Genomic DNA, 12883 nt, shown 5'->3' with positions numbered 1-12883 from the left:
CCAGCAACCTTCTGATTACCAGTTATGTGCTTTAGCCCACGACGCCACCACCACTCCTACTTGAATGGGAAATGGCAAAAAATCTCCAAAAATGCTGGTCAAGGTTACTTTCCAATAAATTATTTCAAATTCGGGAATTGAATCTGACAACAATGATATAACAAATATGACGCTGTCATCTAGAAATGCTACTTAAGCTCAAATCACAGAAGGAAAAAAACGTAATTTTCCAAAAGTATCGTAAGCCTAAGTAGATCATAGAATCCAACTTATGATTCGTCTTATTTTTGTGGCCCGTTTCCCAAAAGCATCGTAATTTAAGTAGTACTTGAAAAACGCTCGTAGATTAACGAGTGCTCTGGAGTAATCGTACAGCGCTAAGAGCATCATAAGCACATAGACTGATGATGTAAGTCGTACCTGCAGGACAATTGCAAAATTACACTTTATACAATTTAAATACCAATAGTTACACTTTATGCTGAGACTTTAATATCAGGATATATGTGTTTTATTTATTTTTATTTGAACAGACAAGTCTAATAATAATAATAATAATTATTATAATAATAATGAAATACATAAAATAGATTTTTAGTTAAGTTGGTAACAACAAAGTTGTGGCATGATTGATGCAGACAACTGTAGAAATTAATATTAGAAAGACAATACAAATGTTATTAACTTGCTGTCGTGCATGAAAATCGTCCGTATATATATATGGATGATTGCTCATCATCCTACAATTACATTTAGTCATTTGGCAGATGCTTTTATCCTCGTCTCCTCTGACACCCAAAGGTGCTCTCGCCAGCACTACAAGTTGTGTAGCACATGCAGCTTTGACATTGCTGTACCGTTATCACTTTTGGGAGTAAAGAGCAGACCTCCGCTTTACTGATGAATGTCCCTAAAGCGCATCTTCCAAACGTCTCATAATTTTGCACTTCGCAATCACATGGAATAATATTCAATGAATGCTTTTAATTAGCAGGATCATACACAGGGGCCTCCATTGTCTTCACTAATCCTGAAAGCTTATATATCGAGAGGAATTTGTGCAAACGAAATATTACAAATGAAAACTTGATTATGGAAGTAGATTGTGAAAAAAAAAACATTCTTCACAACGTTACTGTAAAAACAATGTAAATATGCAGTTAATTAGGTCAAATATTTAAGACATTTAAAAAAAAAAAATGTGTGAGGTAAATTACAAATTGTAAAGTCATGAACAAATATAATGAAGTTACAATGACGAGCAGCACTATATGGTCACCTATTAGTAGGCCTACTGTCACATGAAGGGCTGGACTGGGAAGAGAAATCGGCCCAGGATTTTACATAGCAACTGGCCCAAAAGTTGTTCGTGGTGCCGCTTTGTGGTCCATTCTGCATAACGTGGCGGCTCGTTGTAGCTTATCGCGGCACATTCGGCCCATTTCGCAGCTGACCCACCAGCCCGCTTGGTTCTACCGATCGCCAGTCCACTTTTAACTGTAGACAGTCGACTTCCACTCCAACAGCCGCCATATTTTAATAGTTGAATTAAATTTACATTTATTAATTCAAGTTTTATACTGTCTGTCATGCAAATTACATTTTGTTTTAATTTTGCATTGACAAATTGCATCCCTCTTTAAAAGTTACTAGTAGTTAGCTACTTGAGTTAGCTAATGTTTGTAGCTTGTATTGCAGCTAACTACTTTCTCAAAAGATTAGCTAGCTTGACTGTAGTTTTACATACAATTAAGCTTAGCTTGTAGCTTGACAATTAACAGTTTCAAAGTAGCTTCCGCAACACTTTTAAAGAAAGAACAACACTTGTTTTAACAATGCGGGAGTCTGTTAGCAAATGCTAACAAACTCCATAGCCTATTGCATAAGTGCTATGCAATCATCTAGCTAGCCTTTACACTATGAAAACCCTCTCATAACTCTGTACTGTTCCATACTGGAAGGTCCTGAGCGTTTTTCACCACAAACACTCCTCTCTCTGTCCTTCTTCTGATTGGCTGTGTTCTTTAGACATGTTAGTGCCATGCGAGAACGTACACACAGTGCTGTCTGTTCAAAATACTGAAAGCTATCTTCCAGCTGCCTTCGTTGTACAAAAACAGTGTTAAGCAAAAATAAATAAATGTCAAAGAGTGAAAATACTAGCCACTAAAATTAGTAGCATTCCAATATGCTTGTTAATACAGGTTGAGGATAGTTTACTCAAGCTTTTTTTTTTTAACATTATTTAAGGGGTGTGTCTCTGTATGGGTGTATCAGTCAGAAAAGCTTAGTTTTAAGCTTCATTGTTTGATTTTGTGTGTTCGTTGGCAGGAATTATAATGTATTACTCAATGCAAATGCTCTCTCTCAAGAGAAAACCAGAATGATTTAGTTAAAGTAGTTAAAAAATAAACGTATACTTTAAGATAAAAATACATATTGATAAACGTCTGTATGAATGTACATATGAATTCTGTACATTTACTGTAAATGTTTAACACTTCCATTCGTTAACATATTTAATGCATTATGTATCATGAAAAAACAATGGAGAATATATTTTTACAGCATTTATTAATATTGGTTAATGTTAGTTAATTAAAATACCATTGTTTATTGTTAGTTCATGTTAGTTCATAGTGCATTAACTGATGTTAACTAACACAACTTTTGATTTTAAAAATGTATTAGGATATGTTTTTATTAATAACTAAGATTAAAAAATGCTGTTAAAGGATTGTTCATTGTTAGTTTACGTTAACTACTGTTGTTAACTAATGGAATGTGGTAAATTGTGTGTGGATCGTGGAGAGTAGCATGAGCCTCCACATGCTGTGAGTCTCTGCGGTGTCATGCACGATGAGTCACGCGATAAGATGCGCGGATTGACGGTCTCAGAAGTGGAGGCAACTGAGATTCGTCCTCCGCCACCTGGATTGAGGTGAGTAACCGTAATGGAACCATATTGTAAAGTGTTACAAGACTGTTACAGTAAAATTTGTATGTACGTAGATAATAAAAACAGTTCTTTTGTTAGCATGATGCACTTAAATTAAAGTTGATTCATTTTACAGACACATAGAAAGCTGTACTTTGTGCATGTTATAACTCTTTAGTTTCCAACTGTTTTTCATCCACTTTTCTCCCAGTTTGGAATTCCCAATTTCCCACTACTTAGTAGGTCCTCATGGTGGTGCGGTTACTCACCTCAATCCGGGTGATGGAGGACAAGTCTCAGTTGCCTCCGCTTCTGAGACCGTCAATCCGCGCATCTTATCACGTGGTTCATAGTGCATGACACCGCGGAGACTCACAGCATGTGGAGGCTCATACTACTCTCCGCGATCCACACACAACTCACCACACGCCCCATTGAGAGCGAGAACCACTAATCGTGACCACGAGGAGGTTACCCCATGTGACTCTACCCTCCCTAGCAACCGGGCCAATTTGGTTGCTTAGGAGACCTGGCTGAAGACTAGTGTGACCGCATCTTAAGGGTGAATCTCATGAAAACATGTCTGGGTCAAAAGCAAGAAATAATTGATACTTCGGATAAATTAAAATTAAAATAAACCTATTTTTAGGACAATTAAGATTTTTTGAATTGTTAACTCTCTCATGAGATTCACCTATATGCTCTCAAAAAAGAAATATAAAGCTGTAATATATATATATATATACAAATAATTATGATTTAATTTTCATTACAAAATTCCATCCAAAGAATTAAGCAATCTCAAAATAAATGTAAAAAAAGTTTTATTAATTTAAATTTGGTAAACATTACACAATTCAAGTCAATTTGATGGAATATTGCAATGAAATAGAACTACGTGAATCTTAAAAAATAGGCTAAAATATTTTTTTATGAGTGAACATTAAACTCGTAGTTTGTGAACATAATGCACTTTATTAAATGAATGCTGATTTACTGCACAGACACCAAGAAAATGTGATGCAGCTTCTATTTTACTCTTTACTCGTTACTGTTTTAAATCGTATTTAAGCTTCAATAATCACGATATATTCCAGTTCCAGCACAGTGCACAAACTAAAGAGATAAGACATTCAGAAAACACCTAAACAAATCTAGGAATCACCTAACCACACCGTTCATGATGTCATATCCATTCCTCCGAATCTAAAACTGAAGTGAAAATGATCCATAAACCCAAGGGAGAATCCAAAATGGTCACATTCACGTCAATACAATCATATTCGTGAATTAATTTGACTGTTTTAAGACATATTAAAAGTCTTATAACATCTGAAATAAAAACTCTAAGATGTTTAGAAGGGGATACCCAAAGGTCAACAATTCCCTGATCATCTAAACCACAATATACGTTTAAGTGCTGCATTTAAGACAGAAACCGTGGTGCTTGAACCATTCCTGGCAGACAGAGTTGAATTGTTACCATTCAAACAGGGCCATTTCTGGCTCATGATTGGTTCTGTACTGAGTGTAGGAGGATCTTTATTGTTAGAGTCATCTTTGAAGGAGTGGAGAGGATATCAAGGGAGAGGGAGGGGACGTAAAACATGGACAGCAGACTTTAGGGTTGTTAAGGGATTAAGCTACGTGCAAGAGGAAGGGAGGGAGAGTCGATTGAGATTGAGTGTTCTCTTACATCATTATCACACTGAATAATCCTGCTCACTGAGTCTTTAACGGTTGTGGGATGGGAACAGACATTAGCCATTACGCCCCTGATTGCCCCAAAAGTGCGTCGGCCCACTGGGTAAATTGCCAGATTACCAGTCCAGCCCTGGTGGCAATACATACATTATACATGCCATTTCTCACTGAAGGTGGCACTGATGTTTCAGTGATTGCCTTGATTTACATTTGTTCTGTGAACAAGACGCAGAAAACCGAAGTATACATTGGCTTTAAGTATTACATTTTGCCATGAAGTCGCCCCCACACCATTTGCGCTTATATGAATGATATTTCCAATCAGCCTGATCTCACACTGAAACTGGAAAGAGTGGTCAAATTTTCTTTAGCAACAATTGGCATATACTTACCGAAATTTAAAACACTGCCCCCAGTGGCCAAAGCGGTAAGTGCTGTAGGGCGTATATGCACAAGTGAGCTCGATTTATGACCAGGAGAGGTCACCAAAAGCTAGTTATGAAGCCGATTCTAGGGTACCAGAAATTTCGGAAACAGCATGACGACTTCCTGAGTAATCATGTTGCTCTAATCGCGTGGCTTGTCGAGAATAGTTGTGCTATTACGTTTCTAAGTGATCAGACGAACATTGGGAAAACACACAGGCAAACGAAATGTCCACACTATTACATTTTGATTTAAAAAGACTTTGAATTTGCGCTGTTTACATGCAGGGCTGGACTGGTAATCTGGCATTCCGGGCATTTTCCCGGTGGGCCGACGCACTGTGGGGCCGATCAAGGGCGGACTGGGCATCGGGAGAACCGATCGGGCCGGTGGGTCAGCCGGGAAACGGACCACGATAAGCTAAAATATGTCACCGCGTTATACAGAACGGACCACAAAACGGCGCCGCGATATGCAGAAAAGTCCCACGAACCGCCCCGCTCGCTGAACAACCTTTGGTTCAACAACACCCCCCACACACACACACACACACAATCACTGTATATGTGGGAGCATGGCCTTATTCTCTTGTTCTTTAGAAAGCCATCTATGCACTGGTGCTTTAAAGAACCCAAAAACTGCTGATATAAACTACTTTTATAATCTCCAAAGAACCAGCTCAAGTGAAAAAATGTTTTTGATTAGAACGTGTGTTGTTGAACTGCAAAAGTTTTCTGCAACGAACCACTAAAGAAGTTTTATTCCAAGAGTGTTCACTTGTATAATCGCATGATTTCATGTCTTACGCTAATATTTAGTGGGGTTAAACACTTTGCAAGAGCTATGAGCTGGATTTGTAAAGTATTGATAACCAGCTCGTCCTGTCAAACAGTTCTGAGTCAACATGCCTCATGGTCTTGCATGTCATGTCATGCCTTAGCAAGAGTAGCAGGACGTGATTGTGTGCCTCTATAGTTCACAGCACAGGTCACAGATTTGTTTCTATGGCAAGGACAGGTCTTTGAGAGGGGCCCATCCCCCACAAAACACACACCAGCCCTCAAGAGACTCCTGGCACATATATTTTAGTTTGCATGTAAGAGAGCATGCCAACTTGTTCAGTTTCCACTGTGGTATAGGCCCATGCACATTTGCATTCCACTGTCCTGACCACTTTTAAAAGACCTGTAAATGATTTGCTTTGGTTCAAAGTTTCTATTAGACCAAAATACATCTAATTGATTTACTAGGCTTAAGTTGTTGTAGTTGTTGTTTTTTATTCATTTGTAAGATGTTTATTTCTCACTTTAAGCACAGAGATTCATCTAAAAATACTACAATCCTGTTCCCCTTCACTCCTCAGTTTCACATGATTCATTTAAAACTCCAGTCTTCCTCATTTAATGTTTCAAGACAAGCATTGTTCCGTTTTAGCAAAGTTTGGTTTCCTATCAAAGACGTGTTTTATCCAAACACCTTAAGGTCTGGTCAAAGGGTAAACTCGCCTCGTTCGACACTCGTTCAACTGCAAGGGATTTTAATTTCTCATGGTTGGATTCTTTTTTAAGTTTCTTTTGTTTTTGGGGTGTTTTTTAGCTTTAGCTTGTTTGATTTTCATTTTTAAAATCTTGCAGTTTTTTTAAGAATGTTTTATAGTGTCTTAATTACAATGAAAACTCAACGTATAATAATTATGCAATAATTATAAAAAGAATAACTAAACCAGGCTTGGTGTGGAACTGCCTCCATCTTGAGGAAGTGTTTACTTCTTCATTGGCAGGCTTGAAATGGAGCCAGGGAATTGAATATGTGACTTACTTGAAGTTGCATCACAATTATCTGACACACTTGGCAAACATCGTAGAAACGGGGCCGTGCCTTTCTCTCCCCTTCCCAATTTGGAATGCCCAATTCCCAATGCGCTCTAAGTCCTCGTGGTGGCGTAGTGACTCGCCTCAATCCTGGTGGCAGAGGACGAATCTCAGTTGCCTCCACGTCTGAGACCGTCAATCCGCTTATCTTATCACGTGGCTTGCTTAGCCTGTTACCGTGGAGACATAGCTTCATGATATTCTCCGCAGCATACACTCACCACTCACCACGCGCCCCACCGAGAGCGAGAACCACATTATAGTGACCACGAGGAGGTTACCCCATGTGACTTGACCCTCCCTAGCAACTGGGCCAATTTGGTTGGTCAGGAGACCTGACTGGAGTCACTCAGCATGCCCTGGATTGGAACTCACGACTCCAGGGGTGGTAGTCTTTACTCGCTGAGCTACCCGGGCCCCTTAATTGAGACTTTTGAGTAGTGCTCCCGTAAATTTCCTTACCAGTACTGATACCACCTCCTACATGGGCATTTCTAATATGCCATTATTGTTTTGCTAAGTGAAAACTGCTCTAAATGACTTGCGCTGTTTAAATGATTCAAACTAAAGTGCAAACCAATTCAGGCCATTTTGCTTACCCGTTTGACTAATTAATTGAAAAGAAACGACTTAAATGTTTCATTCGCGAACCAGATATCGCTAGTTTTGATTCTACAGCCGACTGAAATTGTCAGGGAAAATTATTCTTTGGTGGTAAGGTAATCTATGGACAGGGAGGACATTTTTTTATATAGTTTGGCGTTCCCTTGCAATTATTTTGAGTTTCCTCGTATTACATTTTAACCATGGTTTTACTAAAGTAATACTGTGGTAACCAGAACTGTAAATTAACCATGGTTTTACTATTCTGCCATACAAAACAAAAAGGCAGTAACTGCATTTGAGGCAGTAACTGCATTTTTGGTCAAAAATGAGTTATTATCATTTTCATGACATAACATCTTATCTCAAACGTGTGTCGTTTTGGAGAAAAATGGTAGTCGTTTGTACAGTAACTGCAAAAAGCCCTAGTGAAACAAAGCATGAGTACAGAAACATCCATTCTGCACTCTGCGTAGTTACTGCCTTTTTGCTTTGTAGGGCAGTATAGTAATATTGTAGCAACTATAGCAACCATGTTAAGATTTACGCATATTAATTTCATAACAACATTCCATTAAACTGAATCGAGTAATCTTTAACAAAATTGAATTAAAAACCTAAATATTTTACATTTTATTCATTTAATTTAATTAGACATTACACAGTTAAATTTGATGGAATTTTGTTATTAATTTTAATAAGGGTTAACCATAATTTGACTAAAACCATGGTTGAACTACACTAAATATTTAAGCCTATTTTGTAAGATTTTACAACAACCAACCAAGGTTAATTTATTTCAAGGAACACAAAACATTTACTTATTTTATATTATATTTAACTATAAATGTATCCTCCATGCTTAAGGGCGCACACACCATTCTTTTTAGAGAGCATATCCATTGTTCTTATGACAGATATCCACTACAGGCAGTGTGAAGTAGAGGGTGTTTATTAGAAGGGAGGGAGTGTGTTTCTTAATCGGTTAGGAATCACATTTCTCTTACGTGTCTTTTGGCTTCTGGTGAGCCTTATGGGAGTACTTAGATTAGTGTACCACATCCAGCCTTTGTACTGTCAAATAAGCTATTACACCCTCTTACGTCAAATCCTGTGAGTAATAAATCACTGATTTCATTTGGTGTGGTTCATATTAGCAGTTCATCAATTCATGGATTCCCTGATCGCACACATACATCACCCAGATGTCTATTTGATGTTTGATGTTGTGTTTACATTTGGAAGTGTATTTTTTTTTAGGTTGCTTGCTCATCTGCAATACGTCAATAAAACGTTTCCTCTTTAGTTCCAATAAGACATTCAGCAGATGTCTTTGAGACGTTTATGATTTATAATGTTTGTAAATCTGATCTTTGTAAGATGTTCAGCAGATGTCTTTGAGATGTTTATGATTAAGAATGTTTGTAAATCTGATCTTTGTAAGATGTTCAGCAGATGTCTTTGAGATGTTTATGATTTAGAATGTTTATAAATCTGATCTTTGTAAGATGTTCAGCAGATGTCTTTGAGACGTTTATGATTAAGAATGTTTGTAAATCTGATCTTTGTAAGATGTTCAGCAGATGTCTTTGAGATGTTTATGATTTAGAATGTTTGTAAATCTGATCTTTGTAAGATGTTCAGCAGATGTCTTTGAGACGTTTATGATTAAGAATGTTTGTAAATCTGATCTTTGTAAGATGTTCAGCAGATGTCTTTGAGACGTTTATGATTAAGAATGTTTGTAAATCTGATCTTTGTAAGATGTTCAGCAGATGTCTTTGAGATGTTTATGATTTAGAATGTTTGTAAATCTGATCTTTGTAAGATGTTCAGCAGATGTCTTTGAGACGTTTATGATTTAGAATGTTTGTAAATCTGATCTTTGTAAGATGTTCAGCAGATGTCTTTGAGACGTTTATGATTAAGAATGTTTGTAAATCTGATCTTTGTAAGATGTTCAGCAGATGTCTTTGAGATGTTTATGATTTAGAATGTTTGTAAATCTGATCTTTGTAAGATGTTCAGCAGATGTCTTTGAGATGTTTATGATTTATAATGTTTGTAAATCTGATCTTTGTAAGATGTTCAGCAGATGTCTTTGAGACGTTTATGATTTAGAATGTTTGTAAATCTGATCTTTGTAAGATGTTCAGCAGATGTCTTTGAGACGTTTATGATTTAGAATGTTTGTAAATCTGATCTTTGTAAGATGTTCAGCAGATGTTTTTGAGACGTTCATGATTTAGAATGTTTGTAAATCTGATCTTTGTAAGATGTTCAGCAGATGTCTTTGAGATGTTTATGATTTATAATGTTTGTAAATCTGATCTTTGTAAGATGTTCAGCGGATGTCTTTGAGATGTTTATGATTTATAATGTTTGTAAATCTGATCTTTGTAAGATGTTCAGCGGATGTTTTTGAGATGTTTATGATTTATAATGTTTGTAAATCTGATCTTTGTAAGATGTTCAGCAGATGTCTTTGAGATGTTTATGATTTAGAATGTTTGTAAATCAGATCTTTGTAAGATGTTCAGCAGATGTCTTTGAGACGTTTATGATTTAGAATGTTTGTAAATCTGATCTGTGTAAGATGTTCAGCAGATGTCTTTGAGATGTTTATGATTAAGAATGTTTGTAAATCTGATTGGAAATGTAAGTGTTATGAGTGAACTAATTATTTATTCATCAAAATGGAAAAATATTTTCCAGAATTAGTGTTAATAATGTTTTATGTAAGAAGACAATTAGACAGTGAGTATAGCAAAGTGTTGATTTATTATGAAATACGGTCACATGGGATAGTTTTGCAGTGCACACTGCAAGTGTATTTTTGTCATGAGTGATCAAATTATCTCGATCGTGATTGGATGGCCGGTCTCACTCCCACTTTGGCTCCTCTCATTTTCCACCCATAACAGATCGACCGTAGCAGCACATTATACAGAATTAACAAACAAACAAACAAATGCCTTGACATTGCAATCAGCAGATTTTGTTCTGAAAATCACAACCAGTTCATGCATGAGCAAATTGATGATGTAAGCATGTTACCTAGTGGCAGGTGTCTAAATACAAGGTGCCACGGTGTCACAAAACTGTTTGAAGTCCCTTTGCATGAAATCTTCACTTTGTATCATGTCAGCTTCGGATGGGAAATACTGCATGCTTTCTTCTTGGTCGAAGTTGAAGAATGAAAACTGCTGGCATTGGCTCAACTGTCGTGCGTAAAATGTGGGCGGCAGTTCTGGACCGTCCAAAAGTGCGCCTCTAGCGTTCTCAAGCACACCAAGGTACGAGTCCATGTCCGCAAAGTCCATTTCGCAGTCGGACCCGCTGTCGATGCCCACCGAGTCCGATCGCATATGCATCATCTGGTATTTTTCATGCATGAGGAATTGATTGGTGTTCCTCGGCGCCCTCATGCCAGGCGCTCGGTTGCCCTGAATGTTGGCAGGGCGCAACGTAACCATCGTGCCAGGCGCGCGCGACAGTCTTGCGCGAGTTTTGCACATTTCTGGACAGTGCGCTCTTCTTGCGTGCCTCCTTCCCCATTTGTGCCATCTGTGTTTACCGCTCCCTTTGCTTCTACTCGACTCCTTCTTCACCTTTTCCGTTTCCTTGATGGAGTGTCTGTCGCCACAGACCTCCCAGTGGCATATCATGCCCCTTCCGCACATTTTCTCCGCGTCGTAGAGAATCAAATAGTGCGCTCTCACATAATATGAAGGCAACAAAGACTGCTTCTTTAGGGTTTGGTTACTCGTGCCTCTCTTTACACGATGTACCCCCTCGGTCGTCTACCTTTTTACGATCTTTTCCGATTTTTTCTTGGTCACTGGCTTTCGATGGCACATAGCCTGGCGCAGTGCCCTCTTTAAAGGCAGTTTGACGCGCGTCTGGCTCTGATTTGAGACCAGTCACACCCCCTCCTAAGCTTTTTTTTTCTTCAGTTGGTGTTTTGTCTAGTTTTAAAAGCAAAATTGATGTCTAAATGTATTAAGAATGGTAAAATGTGTTTGTAGTTTGTTTTACTTGGTTAAGCGCCAACAAACTACGTCTTCAGTCCTCTTGCTAACTGTCAGTCTCAAAATAACAGTTGAGATATGGAAATCCGTTTCTTGTGAGGATTTATAGTGTCGGATGGCGCCAAATAGCTTCGTGGGGTTGGGGGGAGGGTTTATTGTTACTTGAGGAAACGTATTTAAAATTGATATAAAATTGCTATATTAACATTAAATATGTACTAATATAATTTTATATAATTTATATTTCTTAAGCAAAGAAAACAAACATTTCACAACAAACGCGAATATTTTCTTTTCACGAAAACTCGCCCTCCCGATATCACGATGGTATGTTCCTGTTCAGTTTCTGATCTAGGATCGGTTGCTGCTGTTCTAAACTATTTATCTTTCATAAATAGACGCGATTTCAGCAGATGCCAGATCAGATGAGAAACGTCACCACGACAAAGAGTGCGTGTACGTGAAGGATGTGGAAGATACGAGGACAACAAACTGATGGCTGCCTTAGAAGGGGTGGTGCTTTATTCCTTTTTTATTTGGTCGACATTTTTGTTTCTCTGGTCAGTTTTATATATGGAATCGACTCTCCTTTTTCCTTATTGGGATATGAAATATTCCATAGATGTATATAAACTAATTAGATGCTTATTTTCCAAGGATATGTCTAAGATATTCTGTTAATATGCACGTTTAATAACAAATATAAGGAAAAGGCATTTCCTCAAACACTAGTGGTGAATTAAAGCACTGCCTGTCTGGATTAAACACACATCGAGCTTAATAAACCTTGTACTAGATGAGAGCCTGATCTGAACAAATAAACAAAGAAATGACCAAGTGAATGCAGTTAATGCTTGAATATTTGAATGAGTGAATCATATATATTTTCCAAATAAAAATATTTTTAGAGCATTATTTTGCAGAAAATGGCAACTGGTCAAAATAACGAAAAAGATGCAGTTTTCAGACCTTGAATAATGCAAAGAAAACAAGTTCACATTCATTTTTAAACAACACAATACTAATGGTTTACTTTAGGAAGAGTTCAGGAATCAATATTTGGTGGAATAACCCTTATATTCAAGCTTTCACAGCTTTCATGTGTCTCGGCATGCCCTCTACCAGTCTTTCACATTGCTGTCGGGTGACTTTATGCCACTCCTGGTGCAGAAATTCAAGCAACTCGGCTTTGTTTGATGGCTTGTAGCCATCCATCTTCCTCTTGATCATATTCCAGAGGTTTTCAATGGGGTTCAGGTCTGGAGTTTGGGCTGGCCATGACAGGGTCTTGATCTGGTGGTCCTCCATCC

General features: G+C 37.7%; 2 protein-coding genes across 2 annotated transcripts in view; both read right to left on the bottom strand.

Annotated features, from left to right (window-relative positions):
- Nucleotides 1-4399, bottom strand: part of cenpp (centromere protein P) — a 73513-nt gene extending 69114 nt beyond the window's left edge. The window contains exon 1 of the mRNA XM_052121585.1: nt 4308-4399. Within this exon, the coding sequence (XP_051977545.1) occupies nt 4308-4333 (26 nt within the window). The 5' untranslated portion in view covers nt 4334-4399. The remainder of the gene's footprint in view (nt 1-4307) is intronic.
- Nucleotides 4400-10310: 5911 nt separating this feature from the next.
- LOC127639856 (uncharacterized) lies at nt 10311-11633 on the bottom strand. Its single transcript, XM_052122153.1, has one exon. The coding sequence runs from the start codon at nt 11223-11225 to the stop codon at nt 10614-10616; it is 612 nt and encodes a 203-aa protein (XP_051978113.1). The 5' UTR covers nt 11226-11633; the 3' UTR covers nt 10311-10613.
- Nucleotides 11634-12883: the final 1250 nt, after the last annotated feature.

Source organism: Xyrauchen texanus, chromosome 48 (assembly GCF_025860055.1).
Source record: "Xyrauchen texanus isolate HMW12.3.18 chromosome 48, RBS_HiC_50CHRs, whole genome shotgun sequence".
NCBI lineage: Eukaryota > Metazoa > Chordata > Actinopteri > Cypriniformes > Catostomidae > Xyrauchen > Xyrauchen texanus.
This window is presented reverse-complemented; position numbering and strand designations above follow the sequence as displayed.

Bases quoted from the DNA above. Each gene is read 5' to 3' on its own strand.
- LOC127639856 (XM_052122153.1), bottom strand. From the start codon at position 11,225: ATGTGCGGAAGGGGCATGATATGCCACTGGGAGGTCTGTGGCGACAGA.